At 54.8% G+C, this 16842-nt stretch overlaps 1 protein-coding gene across 1 annotated transcript in view; it reads right to left on the bottom strand.

The window, feature by feature from the left end:
- Positions 1-9926, bottom strand: part of PRRX2 (paired related homeobox 2) — a 50434-nt gene extending 40508 nt beyond the window's left edge. Inside the window, exon 1 of the mRNA XM_043469815.1 lies at positions 9436-9926. Within this exon, the coding sequence (XP_043325750.1) occupies positions 9436-9697 (262 nt within the window). The 5' untranslated portion in view covers positions 9698-9926. The remainder of the gene's footprint in view (positions 1-9435) is intronic.
- Positions 9927-16842: the final 6916 nt, after the last annotated feature.

Below are 16842 nucleotides of genomic sequence, written 5' to 3'. Positions count from 1 at the left end.
TGCGAGAAAAGCCTGCAGCATTGTGAGGGGCAGAGGGTGGGGGGACAGGGAGGAGCAGGACAGACGGCCAGACGATGGGAGGCGGCTTTTCCAGTGACGAGTGATAGAGACCCCCAGCTCAGCAACGAGGCTTCTGACTCCCCCCACCCCCACCCCGTCACCCTGGCAGCCAGAGGGAGTCGGGATGCTCGAGGGAAAGAGACAGGATCTTCTGCCATGGGAACACCCCCTTCAGTCCAGCTCTTGGGGAGCCTTGGGCTGGTACCCAGTGGGCACCCGATGAGTGTGGGGAGATGCTCAACAGTGACTGTGCTCCCCTAGACCCAGTTGGGCGGCTTCCAGTGCAGTCAGGTCTCTGGGGATGCAGAGGCCGGGCTGGGCCTTGGAGCAGCAAACACCACCCCCCCATACTGGCCCCTTCTAGATGCTTCCAAATGATGCCAGTCTTCCCTGGCGGCTCCAGTGGACCTCTCCATCCTCCCACGAGAGGACCATTATCCCCTCAGGCAAACTGAGGAGGATGACAGAGGGGCAGAGTTAGTCCTAGAAGGAGCTTCCGAGAGCACAGCAGTGCATATGCTTTGATGCCTATAAAAATGACTAGCTGTTGTTTAATCGCTCAGTCATGTCTGACTCTTTGCGACCCCCTGGACTGTAGCCCCGCCAGGCTCCTCTGTCCGTGGGATTTCCCAAGCAAGAATCCTGGAGTGGGTTGCCAAGCCCTCCTCAACCCAGGAATAGAACCCGATTCTCCTGCATTGGCAGGCAGATTCTTTACCACCGAGCCACCTGGGAAGCCCCCACAATGACTAGGACTGTGCCAAACGCAGAGCCAGGTCCGGGCTCCAGAGGGTTTCCTTCCATGGGCTGGGACCTGAGAACATGCATTTCACTCCCTCCCAGGGTGATTCGAATGCAGTGATTCCCAGGCCCACCTGTTGACAAGCAGAAGGTCCGACCCCCTCACTGGGGACACTGAGGCGCGCAGCGTCAGGGAGTGTGCCGGGTTGTAGGGCCGGGCAGGTCCCAGCCCCCGATTCTTTGTCCTTCTCCTCCTGCCTCCTGGGCAGCCGCAAGGAGGTGACACACCCTCGCCTTGAGGAGCTCGCTCAGCTCTGGGTGGGAAAGCCGTTGGGAAGCTTCCAGGTCTTGTAGCCCCTGGGCGTCCTGCTCTCACTGCCCTGACCTCCCTGCCCCTCCCAACCCAGAACCTTCTCCAAAGACCACAGTCGCGCCCAGCAGCCCCCGCCACCCATCCTCGGGCCACCAGGTGCCGGCTTCTCAATTCCTCTGCAGCTATCGCCCCAGCATCCTTCCAAGGTCCCCACTGCCCCTGCCCCCCAACTGGAAGGTCCCGGCTGCACCTCCCAAGCACGAGAAAGCAGAAAGGATCACCAAGAGGGACCCAAGGTAATGTCTTCCAGAGCCGGCTTCACTTTTAGGATGCAATAAAAGAGATCATTAGCCGTAAAGGGCCCCAGGTGGACGGCGTCCTGTCATCACGGGGGCCCCTCGGAGCCGAGCTGGGAGCAAGCGCCTTCCCACATGTGGAAGGGACACGGGGTGAGGGGTCTGGCTGGCAGGAGTGGGGGGCCCAGCCTGAGCATCAGGGTCACATATTCAGCGACCTCCATTCCCAGGACACCTGGAGATTCCCTCGCTCCTGGGGAGGCACGGCCTCTCGCGAGCAGCAGCTCGGCTCCCTCTGGGTGGGGAGCACCCTGCCCGCCTTGCCCTTGGAAACGACCAGGCACCCCTGCGTCTGCTCAGCATGGGCGCCTGCTGAGACCACTTTCCCCGACTCTGTCTAAACAGGAAGCTCCCACGGTGCCTTTCTACTCAGCACCTCGCAAGAGGCACTTAACCCCCGGCCCTGTCCAGGCGCGATCTGGCTGCAATCTGGCTGCTGGTCTGCCCACCAGCGGCCTGCGGCCACCCTGGCCGTCAAGAGCCTGGACCCGATCATTTGCCAGGCTGGAGCCTTCGGGATGGGGGTGTGAGGGTGGGTGTGGGTGCAAGTGTGTGTATGTGTGTGTGTGTGACAGTGTATGTGTGTGGGAGTGAGTGAGCGGGTTTGGGTGTGGTGGTCATGTGTGTTAGGGCGGGTGGTGTGTATCTCTGTGTCTGTGAGTCTGGGAAAGCCACCATGTGGTTCCCAAATGCCAGCCAGAGTTATCACTGACCTACCGCAAAATGAGAAAAATAGGGGCAACTTGCAAGCTTTTTGGTTAAGCCAAACTAAGTCTGTTTTGAGGACCATTCTCGACTCTGAGATGAAGATGCTGAGAGGTTCTTGCTTGGATAAATGGATGGGGGCAACAAGATGGCAGTTGTCAGTAAATGGCTTTTCTTGGCCACTTAAAAATTTTTTTTTAATTTATTTTTAATTTTTTGGCCATGCCACCTGGCATCGCATCCAGAGATTCAACTCGTACTCCCTACCGTGGAAGCATGGAGTGTTAACCACTGGATGGCCAGGGAAGTCCCTCTTGGCAGCTTCTATAACTGCCCCACTCTATGCCAGTTCTTCGAAGTGCCTGGAAATTCTCACTAGGGCTTGAGATCTGAAAGTTTAGGCAGCTGGTAGAAGCTCAAGGCGAGACACATAGCTGGTGATCAGAAAATAATTGCTGAATACAGTGAGTGAGTGAATGAATGGGTGAATATGGGAGCTGGGGGTAGACTACAGAAGAAGTCCTATTGATGTTCCTCAGTCAGGGACCCTCCACAGCTCTCCCGTGTCCATGAGGCCATTCTGGATGCTTCTGGGCAGGACTTCCACTCACTCTCATACCTTCCAAAACCCCCGGCCAAGCTAGATGGTCCCCACACTGCCAGGCCTGACCCACCTCACCCCACCCCCCACCCTGGGGCCCAGGCCACACTGCTGAGGATGTGGAGAAGACCCCTCCCCCCGCTGCCTCATGGTCCCCTGAACGCAGCCCACACCAGCCTGGGAGTGGACATCCCTGGTCAGAGCACCCAGCATTCTGGGGGCGCCAGGGGTGGCTTCGGCGAGAAGTAGAGGGCAGGGGTTCGGGGACAGGCCTGGGCCGGAATTACGTATTCATTTGTGTGAGCTTGGCAACCACTCAGCTTCTCTGAGCCTCAGTTTCTCTCTCCATAAAATGGGGATAATAAAAGGACCCACTTCTGGTTGGTGGGAAGACAATAAAGGGTGAAGCACAGGGGTGCCCGTGGCCAGCAAACAGTGAGTAACCAGTCACCCTCACCACGTGCCATCAAAGGCACCTGCCTTCCCCTCCACTCCCACGGCCTCTAGCCCCGGGGCACTACCCTGGTCAGGTTCCAACACCGAAGCTCCGTTTGTAGGATGTGTTCAGGGCAGCATTGGCTCCTTAAATCACTCCCAACGTTCTAATCTCCCACCTGAGATGAGCCCCTGCCCTCTGGGTCTGGCACAGCAGGAAGGCCTCCCAAGTTTTGCCTTGTCCAGGCTGGCCCCACATCCCTGCCCAGGACAAGACATTGAGAACCCTTCCTCCTGTCTCTATCCACTTAGAAACCCAACACGGCTGAGGTTCAGCCCAGCGCCCCACTCCGTGCCAGACCTCAGGACCTCCCTGACCACTGTAAATCCTGAAACAAAGCTCAAGTCTCCCCAACAACCAGGTAGGGCTTCCCCTGCCCCACTCCTACGGCCTAAACACTGCACTGTGCTGGAGAGAGAGGCCTGGACAAAATAAAGCCCACCCCGCCCTCCCCAGCTGGGAGACCTCAGGCAGGTCACCGTGCCTCTCTGGGTCGCCCCTATAATAGGAATGGCAACCACTAGCCCATCTTGACTCACAGTGAGCATCTCCATGAGCTGTAAAGGAGGCCCTTTATCGAGCATCTACTATGCTCCAGGCATGGTCTCCCACACCCTATAAGGGACATCACTGTCCATCATCCCCATTTCACAGATAGCAACACTGAGCCCCAGGGAGCTTCCCGGGCCTCAAGGGGGCCAGCAGGCATTACCACTACTGCTGCAAAGTCAGTTTTCTGGAGTCTTCTGGAAGGGAACAGTGGAAGCTCCTGCCCTACTGAGCTTCTGTTCACAGGGAAGGACCCCTGTGGGAGTGTCCGGTGGTCCCACGCCCCCGTGCCAGGCCCGCAAGCTCCACTCAGATGATCTGTTAAATAGAGCAGCAAGACCACCCTGGAACCAGGGGCAGTGCACGAACTAGCCAGAGTCCTCCCTGCTGACGAAAAGCCAGAGATGCAGATCCTGCAGATCCTGCATGCAGATGCTGGGCACCTCCTACCACGTGCCCAGCCGTTCTCAGACTGGATGCCCTGGGCTCTCAGCTCTCAGCTCTCCTGTCTCCCTGCTCCTGGGCATGTGCTGAGGGAGGCTCTCACCTGTCTGGGGGGTCCAGGCTCAGCCAGGACCCAGGCCTCAGAAACACCACCTCCCTGGGGAGATGGGCCCATCCCAGGGCAATTTCTCAGCCCAGATCGAATCACGGAGGAGAGACAGGAGGTGCCCCACAGACACCCGGATGCTGCCTCCCACCCTTCAGGTTGGGGCCTGGAGAAGGGATGGGGCGGCCCTGAGGTCACACACGGAGAGGCGAGCCAAAGCCAGGAGCCGGACCCAGGTGTCCCGACCGCCCTCTTCCCGGGCTCATTCACGGCGGATCGCTCTGTCTCCCCACCCGTGACCCCGAAGGAAATGGATGGAGGGAAAGGAAGGAAGGGGAGGAAGAAAAGCAGGCCTGTCTTTAAAAGGCCGGTTCTGAAGAAATCCATTTGTCTTTATCGCCTACCGGCCCCGCCCCGTCTCGCAGGCTGGCACCTGGTACCACCCCCATCCCCCTTCTCCACGGCCTCAGAGGCTGCCGCTGCCACCTTTCAGAGCCAGTTAGAGGGAGGCTGGCTAAAAAGTCAGATGTGGAAAACAGTACGGCGGTTCTCAAAACACTCAACATAGAATTCCACTCCTGGCTCCCCACAGAACTGAAAGCAGGGACACACACCCATGTTCATAGTAGTATCACTCACAATAGCCCAACGGCAGAAGCAACCCGAGTGTCCACCGATGGATGAATGGGGAAATAAAATGTGGACAATTTTCAACATGGTGGAATGCTATTTAACTTTAAAAAGGAAAGAAATTCTAACACCTGCTACGTCATGTACACATCTTGCGAACATTATGCTAAATGAAATAAGCTAGGCAACAGAAGGACAGGTACTGCATGATTCCACACCGATGAGGTCCCGAGGGTGGTCTAATGCATAGAGACAGAAAACAGTGGTTGCCAAGGGCTGGGGGCGGGTGGATGGGGAGTTAGTGCTCAATGGGGGGCAAAGTTTCAGCTGGGGAAGATGGAAGAAGTTTTGGAGCTGGATGGTGGGGATGGTGGTACAAGGATGTGAATGAACTTCACGCCATTGAACTTGATGCTTCGAAACGACTGAAACGGTAAACCACGGTAGATGTATCTGACCGCAAGAAAAATCCAAAAATTAAAGGCCAGTTGGCCCATCTCTCAAACTCAGGGGTCCCTTCAGGCGTCCCACTCAGATACTTGGCCTTGCCCGCCACCACTGGCAAGGGGGAAAGGGAGGTGCCCACCCAAGCCAGGCGTGTCCTTGGCTTCCTGTCGCGCATCAACAGAGGTGACTCAGAGAATAGGTCCATGAGGGGAGCCCAAATCCCCGGCCCAGGGGCCCCAGCCCACCCCAGCTCAGCCTGTGCCCTCAGGCTCCAAAGCCCCCACTTGAATCTCTGGGAAGGGAACCCACTGGGTCCAGGCACTTTTCCTAAACAGGTCGCAGCCCCACTGGGGCCAGGCAGCCTCCCTGGGTTGCGGGCTTCATCCCTGCCTGGCTCCAGGGGTTTCGTTTATTTTTCAGTGCGTCCGCATTCCTGTTTCCACCCTGCCCACAGGAGGGAATGTTTTAAGGAAAATCTCAGTTATTAATGTGGTTTCTTTTGTTATAAGTCACTGCGAAGGCAGCAAACGAGAGTTTATTTTCCTAACGTGCTTGGCATAGCTCGGCGCCCCGGCCCAGACCTCAGCGTTTGACTTGGGAGGAACCCGAGACCCCAGTTTGCTCTGAGTCACCGGCGAAGCCACAACCTTCCTGGTCAGTTCCAGGGGGAGCCTGGTCCGGGGAAATCACTGGCAAGAATAGGCTAGATCTACTGATGACTTTGTGAAAACGAAAGATTGAAAAATCTATTCAAAAAATTTTGAGACTGCTAACCCGACAGGTTGAAAATACATCAATTTTCTATCTCATTGGTTTCCGCATTAACCTTTATTTTTCTAATAAGGGTCACCCCATTTCTTCATGGGCTTCCCAGGTGGCACAGTGGTGAAGAATTTGCCTGACAATGCAGGAGATGCAGGTTCAATCCCTGGGTGGGGAAGATCCCCTGGAGGAGGGCATGGCAACCCACTCCAGTATTCTTGCCTGGAGAATCCCAGGGACAGAGGAGCCTGGACCCAACTAAGCGACCGAGCATGCATGCATGTCTCTGGTGTCAGTTGCTGCCTTTGGATCTGGAAACATCTCCAGAAGCCACAAGAAAAACCTACTTCCAAGCGTGTCCAAATCCTCAGCGAGGGGCCAGGACTCCCTCGGGGTCCAGGACTGGAGGATGAAGCCACAGCCGAGAGCCCATGGCTGCTGGCCTGGGGACCAGAGTCCCAGCACCCTGAGGTTTGGCTGCCCGCTTACTAAAGGGGCCCAGTGACACGGGCTGGGCTCATCAGGATGGGGACGAAAGGTCCCTTCTCCTCCACCTTTGGAGACTTCAGGAGTTGGGGATCCAGACGCAGTGGGAGGGGGCACCTGCTAGAATGAGGAAGGACGGGAGGAGGGCAGGATGCCAGCCTCTCCTCCATCCACCTTCCTGCTCAGGGGTCTGGGCCCCCGAGCAAGCCAAGGGATTCTCTCTCCCAGGCCTGGGGGCTGCCCCAGAGCGCCCCCAGCCCTGCCCCCTTGCCGCCTGGCAGCGGGCACCGCTGGAATGTGCCCAATTGGCCTTGGGGAGCTGCTTGACTCAACATAAAACATTTGGGTTTCATGGCCTAGAGATTTGTTTTCAGTCTGAGGAATGAGTATAGGGTTACCTCCTTTTAATTTTGCCAAGTAAGGACATTAAAATAAAACCATCTCCAGCCATTATCCTTGTTTCATGAAAGAAAGTGCGTTTTAACACCAAAAGTGAGCTAGGAAAGATGGAATCTCAAACAGAGAATTCTTTAAGCTAGGTTTTTGAGCTTCAGGAACTCTCTGTAGTGTCCACGTTGGGCTTCCGTTTGTCTGTTGAGGCCTGGAGAAAATGTCCCCAAGGGCTGAGGGCTGGGACGATGGAGCTGAGGTCTGGGGGTGGGGGGGGAGGGGGCTCCTTGAGCCTGGCCCTGACTCTGCCTGTGGCCCCCAGTCCCTCACAGTGACGGAAGGAGATGCCCACCTCTGGGGGCATACTGACCACCACCCTCAGCCCTGTCCCACCTGACCCCACACCCGGGGGGTCCTCTGTCCCCAGTACCTGGGAATTCCCCATGTGCAGAAGAGAAAGGGCTCCCGGGCCCTCAGTGGGGGAGACACGATCCCAGGGGGGTTGCTGGGGAGGCCCGGCGGCTTGGGGGCTGCCAGGGGCCCAGGCTGAGCACTTGTGACCCCAGCTATCCTGGGACTCCCCCAGAAAAGCCCCCCACTTGGAGCCCTTCTAGGCTGTGAGCAGGAGAAGCAGGGCCATCTCCTGTCCATCCCCATGGCCATGGCCAGGCCAGAAGCCCACACCCACAGCGGCCAGGACTTGAGGACCAACGCCACCCCCCGCCCCCACCGACCCCAGGCCTGCATCCTTCTCTCCCCATCCCACCTGCACTCCGCCCTTCTCCTTTCCTTCCTTTCTTCAATTTGCTCCTCCTTCTGTCCCCAGTCCCCAGGGGTCCCCCATGCCTCAGGGGAAACTCGGAGACCTCCCATCTGTCCTGCGGGGGAGCTGGCTCAGAGCCAGCGGGAGACCCGATGACCTCAAACACCGGCTGGCAGGAGCCACCCGACACCAGAAAAGGGTACCCTGCTTTTCTCTTGGCCCAAACCAGACACCGCCCGTCTTTCCACCAGGGATACCCCAGCTCCCAGGAGGGGGTCAGCCTGCTTCCTGATCCCCTGGGTGGGTGAACATAGGCCAGAGGGGCTGGCGAGAGGTGGACGGACGCCACTGGGAAGGCCTTGGAGGTCATGGCACGCGGCTGGCGCCAGGCGGGCGCCCTCTGAGCGGCACCGTGACAGTCAGGTGTGTGTCAGCCGTCCCTCTCGGGTACACCCAGGCTCCCGCACAGGGCTTCCAACAAGGCTGCTGTCGCCTCACCTTTTCCTGCATCTCCTTTCATCTGAAAACTGGGGTACGCAGCCACCCAGGCCTCCCTGGAGACCCCGGAGGCTGGCGCAGGATGTCGGGGACCCCAGGGATAGGTGGGAATGCTTCTGGAGTCAAGTGGGTGACTCTTAAAGGGCCCAGAGTCTCCAGCAGGTCTGCCTGCCCCCCAGAGCGGGCAGTGGTCTCAGAGGACCACACTCCTTTCCAGGGCCTGGGGGTGAGCTATGCCGACTCCAGCCCCCCTACTCCCTCCAGGAAACCCTCCTGGGCCAGGATCTTTGCTTTATCTTCATCTTCTCCTCTTCCAGCCACTCCCCCCTTCTTACCAAGGGCTCAGGACCCTGCAGTCCTCTGTGACTTTTTGAGGGAAAAAAAAAAAAAGCCACTTGGGTGGGTTGTTTGTTTTTAAAGCCCCTTCCTGATGACCTTTAACCTCGGCAGGGGAAGAGAGGCCTAGCTGGCTTTTCAGGGCTGGGCCGCTCCCCCTAGGGAGCTGCTAGCAGCGGGGGCAAACTGGAGGGGGAGGGCAGCATCGATACCCCGGCCAGGGCACCCTTCTTACAAAAGCCTAGCAGTCGCTGTGTTGGTGTCCCAGAGGAGAACGGGGCAGAGTTGGAGACCCAGCTGGGCGACTAGGTCTCTTCGCCCACTCGGAAGCCTCAGTTTCCCCAGCAATAATCGCACCCACTTCTCCCAGGCTGTTTGGGAGTGGGGGGCTCGAGGGGCGCCTCCCGGGGCAGGGCACAAGGCAGCGCAGCGCCCTGTGCTCCCAACCACAGGAGGTGGATCTGGCCTCCCCCAGCCGACAACTCCCGTCCCGTCCATCGCCGACAAACAACCTCAGCGAGGGCGGCGGCGGCGGCGGCGGCTGGGACCACGCCAGCCGCTCGGGAGGCGGCGCCCAGCGCCCGCACCCCCGGAGGTCCCGCCGCGGCGCCTCCTTCCCGGGCCGGGGTCCGGCGGAGCCAGCGCCCCCGCATCCGTCGCCGGTCCTGCGCTCGCCCCTTCGGGCCCACGAGCCTCTGGCCCCGCACCACCGGCCCCCCGCCCGGCCGCGCGCCCCGGCCCCGCGCACTCACCGTCCTGCGGCGCCGCCTCGCTGCCGCTGCTGCCCCCGGACGGCTCGCGCGCCGTGCCCTCCCGCGCCTCGGCCCTGGGCGCGGGGCGCGCCGCCAGCCGCCCGGCCGCCGCCACCTCCTCCAGGTCCAGGAGGTGGCTGACCGTGAAGTTCTTGCGCGCCTGGGCGCAGTCGCCCGGCCCCAGCGCGGGCGGCGGCGGCGGCGGCCCCGGGCCTAGCGCCGGCTTGTCCGGGGCGAAGGCGGGGCCGGCCGCGCTGTCCATGCCCGCGGGCCGCCCCGGGGTCGCCGGCGGCGGTGGCGGGCGCGGGTCCGAGGCGCGGGTGGCAGGCGCGGGTCGGAGCGAGCGCGCCCCGGCCGCCCCGCGCTCGGCCCCGCTCCCGGCCGCCTCCTGGCTCCGCGGCCCGCCCGGCGCTGACGTCGGGGGAAACCAACTTTCTTCCCTCCCCTTCTCTGCCGCCTCGCTCGCTCCCAAGTTGCTCCGACGCGAGCTCCTCCGGCCACACGCCCCTTCTTGAAGCAGACCTCGCCCCCTGCCTCTCCTCCTCCCCCTTCTCCTCGCCTCGCCCGCCCCCACCGCTCCGGCTGAGGGAGGGAGGGGGTCCCGCGCCAGGCCGGCTGGAGGCTGGGGGCGGGGAGGGGGGGGGGAGAAGATAGGGGTGTCCTTCTTTCAGCGTCCCCACCCGCATTTGGAGGAATGGGAAAGTTCAGTGTTTGGCTATGTGTGTCTCTCTCTCTTTTTTAATCCCCCAACAAGTGTCTGGGGAGGTGACGGTGGAGGGATTAGCAGCCCCGCTTCCATTTACAAATTCCTCCGCAGGAGACTGGGGGAGCGACTCTGGGGGAGACGGATTCCACGGAAGATCTGAAACTTCCCAACCCACCTTTACCCCCATGCACCCTAATGCTGCCGTCCCTGCCCAGACGGATGAGAGTCCTGGGTCCGCCTGGTTCACGCCACCTTGCGCCAGGTTCTCTGCCCCAGGAGGCTGTACATATTCAAGCCTCTGGGGGTGTAGCACCCCACCCCGCCAGCCCACTTCGGGGATAGTCCAGGCCCTCCCCAAGGAAAACCAAAGCAAGAGGAAGGAGGTTCCTCCCTCCCCTCCCCAGAATTCCTAGTTTACACACGGAAGATGGATAGATAGCCAGACGACAGCCAGACTGACAGATGGGTGACAGAATGAGAGAGAGAGGCCTGCCTGGGTCTCTGCTCTTGTTTTTATTTTGCAAGGAAAGCACAGAGAAGATGCCCCCGGTGGTGAAGCGACACTGTAAGCCGTCCAGATGCTGCTGGTTTTTCCCCAAAACTGCTCTTGGAGGCCTGGCCTTCCATTGTCCACTCCGCCACTGCAGAGCCATAACGTTTGAGCAAGAAAAATAAGCCCACCAGGAGAAGACCTTCAGAACCTCCTTTCTGGGCTGCCGCAAAGGAAACCCAGCCTGCACACACCCCTGAAAACCTGTAGACGGGCAGCCAGGTTTTGCATGAGCCTGGATTTTTCCCAGAAAGGCATCACCTCCAAGATGAGGTCAAGTGTCCCCCACATTAGCCACAGTCATCCATAAGAGCACGTGCGAGGGTAGGTTGAGGACCTGGAGATGATGAGAGATGAGGTTCTTCTTTTTTTTAATTTATTTTATTTTATTGGTCATGCCACATAGCACATGGGATCTTGGTTCCCTTCCCAGGGATAGAATCCCCACCCCCAGCACTGAAAGTGCAGAGTCTTAACCGCTGGACAGCAAATTCTTCTTCTTTGGAAAGTTGCCCAATGAGTGTCCAATGAGAAAGAGATCCAAGGGCTCCGGGAGTCCCCAGCGCTGCCCACGTGTGAGTGGTTGAACGACTTTCTGAGGGACTGAGCAGGGTGAGACGGTGACTGGGCTCTAGGAACTGTCTGGAAGAAACTCTCCCCCTGCTGGAGCACCCAGCAAGCGAAGGGTAGGGGGCGCTTATCCCGGGAAAAACACAGCCCAGCGTTCAGAGCAGCATTAGTGTTGGAGACCAGGCGCCAGGCCCAGTCCACCATGCACTGCTGTGTGACCTCAAACACGTCCCTCCCTTCTCTGAGCCCCACCTCCTCCCCTGTGAACTGAAGTGAAATCGCTGTCGTGTCCGACTCTTTGTGATCTTGTAGACTGTAGCCTACCAGGCTCCTCCATCCATGGGATTTTCCAAGCAACAGTACCGGAGTGGGTTGCCATTTCCTTCTCCAGGGGATCTTCCCGACCCAGGGATTGAACCCAGGCCTCCCGCATTGTAGGCAGACGCTTTACGTGTCTGAGCCACTAGGGCAGTCCTCCCTTGTAGAAGGGGTCTAATGATGCACCTACTGCTTGGGCTCTATGGGCACTCCACCAGAGTGCAATCCTGGGCGTGTGGCCTAAAACACAGGACACTGTCAGCGTCAGCCTGCAGAGCTGGAAAGGGCCTGAACATCATCCGGGTTCAAATGTAGACCTTGCACTTCTCAGCTGTAAGCTTTGGCATCCTATTAATACTGGCCTCTCAGTTGCTGCATCTGTAAAGTGGACTCTTAGGAGGATTCAGTAGATTGATATATGTGGGGCACCTGATACCTGGGGAGCAATCAATTAGCGTTAACAGTTACCAATTTTAGGGGACTACCCTGGAAGTCCACTGGTTAAGATTCCGCTTGCCAATGCAGGGGACACAGGTTCCATCCCTGGCCCTGGAAGATTCCACATGCCACGTGGCCACTAAGCTCATGTATCACCCCTGCTGAATCCACATGCCCTAGAGCCTGTGTTCCGCAATAAGAGAAGCCTCTGCAAGGAGAAGCCAGCGCACCGCAATGAAGAGCAGCCCCTGCTTGCTGCAACTAGAGAAAAAGTGTAGCAAAAAAAGACCCAGCGCAGCCAAAAAAAAATTATAATTTTTTAAAAGATAAAAAAAATAAAAACATTTATTCCAAAAAGTCATGGAAGGCAGTGATGGCAAACTCCAGCTTTAGTGCTGAGGAGACGCCAGTTTGAATCTGTGCACTGCCATTTACTAGCTGTGTGGCCTCGAAGAGGTCACTTGCTGGTCCTCCCTGAATGTGATCTGTCATCTGTATGATAAAGGGACCAATTTGAAAAGATTCTTGTGAATTTGGCATTCTTCATGTTGTTGTTATCAGGTTGCTAATTCCCCTGGCCAGTCCTGGGGCTGGTGGCTGGGGTGGTACAAGGATGGCAGAGTAGGGCAAGTGGCACTGACTGCTATTCTATAGCTCAGCTCTTAAGCAAGAGCTCCAGGCCTGAGGGAGCCTGGAATGCACCCCAGGAAACGCCAGCTAACCTGGGGAGGATGGAACTCATTACCTGAAAGGGATACAGCTAAAAGATAAGTGACTTCCACGGTGATTTAGATAAATCCTGTGATGCTAACCCAGAGTGGGCAATGAAGGGAGACTAAGATTCCAGTTTGGAACGTCTCTGTTCAATGAGTGGTTGTTGAACCAGGCCCTGCTCTAAGCAGGGGGGGAAGGAGAAGAAGTGAAGGGAACAGAGGGAGCCCCTGCTCTGCGGAGAGGAGCTGATCCTTAGTTGGTACCTCTGTTCGAGACTGGCTTCCAAGTCTGAGCATGAGTAAAAATGCATATTTGTCTGTCTTGAAAGCTTGCATGCTTTAAAAAAAAAGTTAACTTCTCTTATTACAGAAGTGACATGTTTATTACAGAGATTTTAGAATACACGAATAAAATTAAGAAAATAAAAGCACATATATCCCACTCCTAGAGATTTCTGAGACACAATAGGTTTTATATACATATATATATATAGTTGGTTTAATGAGATTGATGATAATCTTCCTATTTATTCAGTATTGAATTGAAGACCTAGAAGAAGCTATAAGACAAGAAAAAGGAGTGAGCTGAAAATAGAGTTTATCTTTCTAGCTTTTATCTATATTCTTGATCAATGAGAGAATAGTTAAAAAACATTATAAAAGTCAAATTATGTTGTGGTTTTTAATAGCTTGCACATTATGTCATTAGTCTTGTCCACTATTATTTTTACTGAAAACCTAGTGATACATTATTCCCCATTGCTGTACATCATTCCCTATTATTATACATCCATAGTTACTTTCTTGATCGTAAATACCTAGAAATAGGATATCTGGATGTGGTAGGCAGATAACAACCTCCCAAAGATATTGACATGATAATCCCTGGAAATTGTGGTATGGCAAGGCAAAACTAAGGTAGCAGATGGAATTAAGTTTTCCTATCAGGTGACCTTAAAACAGGGAGAATGTTTTAGATCATCTGAATAGGTCCTTTAAAGTAGAAGAGCGGGACTTCCCTGGCAGTCAAGTGGTTAAGACTCTGTGCTTCCAATGCAGGGGATGCGGGTTCATTCCCTGGTCAGGGAACTAAGATCCCACATGGCACGCAGCAAGGCCAAAAAATAAATAAAAATAATTTTAAAAATAAATAAAGTAGAAGAGAGTGACAGGAGAGTCATTGCTGGAGTGATGCAATGTGAAAGACTTGACTGGGCAGTGCTGGCTTTGAAGGTGGAAGAAGGCAGCCACTGACTGAAGAACACAGACAGCCTCTAGACCTTGGAAAAGGCAAGAAAATAGATTCTTCCCTGGAGCCTCCAGAAGGAAATGCAGCCCTGCAGGACGTTCATTTTAGCCCAGGACTTCTGTCTCTGAGAAAGATTGAAGGCAAAAGGAGAAGATGTGACGGTTAGATGGCATCACCGATTTCATGGACGTGGATTTGGGCAAACTCTGGGAGATGCTGGAGGACAGAGGAGCCGGGCGTGCAGCCCATGAGGTCATAAAGGGTCCGATGCAAAGAGTAGCCACTGAACAACAACAACAACATCTGTTCTCTGAAAAGGTTAACATAATGCCTTTGTATGGTTTTAAAACACTAGGTTTGTGATCATTTGTTACAGCAGCAGAGGGCTAAGGCATTGAGTCACAGATACTGGCCAAAGATTTTAAGACTTTTGATAATATTGCTACATAGCCTCCAAAAAGGTTGTATCAATTTCTACCCCTGAAGAGCATGGGCTACTTTAATTATTTTCTCTACTGATGGGACAAGTCTTTATGGTTTTATTTAACGTGAATAAAATGTGCCCAAGAGCTGTCTATTCTCTTTCTTTACCGCACAGCCTCCTCTTGGGATGGGTGACTCTGATGGCCGGCTGGCTGCTCTTCCCGGACAGCTTTGTAGCTGTTAAGAAAACACCCGGACACTCTCAGCACACTTAGATCTTTTGCACATCAGCAACAGTGTTACTTCCAGCTTCTTGATGCTGCAGATCAGGAACTTGAGGAAGCCACTGAACAGCCTCTACTTGTTTCCTTGTTGCTCCCGTGACCTCTGCTGGGCATGGAAAACAGGCCCTTGAATCTTCTCTGGATCCGGTTGTGAATGCCTGAGTTCTTGCCCAACTCCTCCTCTCGTCATACCACCGACAGACCAGGAAGAAGGATGATAATATTAATAATAACTTGGACTTCCCTGGTGGTCCAGTGATTAAGAACCCGTCTGCCAGTTCAAGGGGCATGGGTTCCATCCCTTGTTCGAGAAGATTCCACATGCTGTGGGGCAACTAAGCCCATGGGCCACAACTACTGAAGCCCAGGCTCTGCAACAAGAGAAGCACCGTAATGAGAAGTCTGAGCACCGCAGCTGGAGAGTAACCCCTGCTCGCTGCAACTAGAGAAAGCCTGAGCACAGCCATAAGTAAATAAAATAATAGTAATAACTTACTTTAAATTTTAAAAAGCATTTTCTTCTTTTAATATACATGTTGTTGTTGTTTTTCAGTCGCCCAGTCATGTCGGACTCTTTGAGACCCCATGGACTGCAACACGCCAGGCCTCCCTGTCTGTCCCTCACCATCTCCCAGAATTTGCCCAAGTTCATGTTCATTGCATCGGTGATGCTTTCCAGCCATCTCATCCTCTGACACCCTCTTCTCCTTCTGCCCTTAATCTTTCCCAGCATAAGGAACTTTTCCAATGAGTTGTCTGTTCTCATCAGATGACCAAAATACTGGAGCTTCAGCTTCAGCATCAGTCCTTCCAGTGAATATTCAGGGTTGATCTCCCTTAAGGTTGGCTGGTTTGATCTCCTTGCTGCCCAAGGGAGTTTCAGGAGTCTTCTCCAGCACCACAGTTTGAAGGCATCAATTCTTTGGTGTTCTGCATTCTTTAAGGTTCAGCTCTCACAACTGTACGTGACCACTGGGAAGACCATAGCCTTGACAATACAAACCTTTGTCAGCAGAGTAATGTCTCTGCTTGAATTAATCACTGAATGGGAATATTTAATGGCTACTCTGCTTATTTTTTAATTTTTTAATTTAATTTTTATTTTATATTGGAGTACAGTTCATTTACATTGTTGTGTTAGTATCAGGTATTTAGCAATATGATTCAGTTATACATATCAGTTCAGTTCATTCAGTCGTGTCTGACTCTTTGCGACCCCATAGACTGCAGCACGCTAGGCCTCCCTGTCCATCACCAATTCCCCCAGCTTGCTCAAACTCATGTCTATTGAGTCAGTGATGCCATCCAACCATCTCATCTTCTGTTGTCCCCTTCTCCTCCTGCCCTCAATCTTTCCCAGCATAAGGGTCTTCTCCAATGAGTCAGTTCTTCCCATCAGATAGCCAGAGTATTGGAGCTTCAGCTTCAGCATCAGTCCTTCCCATGAATATTCAAGACTGATTTCCTTGAGGATTGACTGATTTGATCTCCTGGCAATCCAAGGGATTCTCAAGAGTCTTCTCCAACATCACAGTTCAAAAGCATTCATTCTTCAGCACTCAGCTTTCTTAATAGTCCAACTCTCACATCCATACATGACTACTGGAAAAACCATAGCTTTGACTAGATGGACCTTTGTTGGCAAAGGAACGTCTTCGCTTTTTCAGATTCTTTTCTCATAGAGGTTATTACTTTAACAGCTACTTGTATTTATTTGCAAAATGTCTGATTATATTCACTACTCATTTTTCTTATGGAATGGTTCTGTGTCTATAATTGGGCCATTCTTTCACTGTAACAACCTCTGTAGGACACTTGACTGTCAATCACTAAAGGACTAAGCCCATTTCACAGATGGAGAAACAGAGACCAAGGACAACGTGGCGTCCTGCAGCTCTTCTGTTCACCTGATCAGCCCCTGCAGCCACAAACCCAAGAGCCTCTTCTGAAGGAGACAGTTTAGCAGGGATAGCACACAGAGGCTCGCGGGCCAAGCTGTGTTCACTTCTGCACGTCTGGGGAATCGTAAACACTGCAGGCCGATGTGACTCAGATGTGACCAGGCGTGACCGTGACAGATCACAGGGTTCTGTAAATATTGTGTCAGGCTGCTATCACAGCGGGGCTCCCTGCTCACCCCAGACCCCGGTCCACCC

Source organism: Cervus canadensis, chromosome 5 (genome assembly GCF_019320065.1).
Source record: "Cervus canadensis isolate Bull #8, Minnesota chromosome 5, ASM1932006v1, whole genome shotgun sequence".
NCBI classification, from domain to species: Eukaryota; Metazoa; Chordata; class Mammalia; order Artiodactyla; family Cervidae; genus Cervus; species Cervus canadensis.
This window is presented reverse-complemented; position numbering and strand designations above follow the sequence as displayed.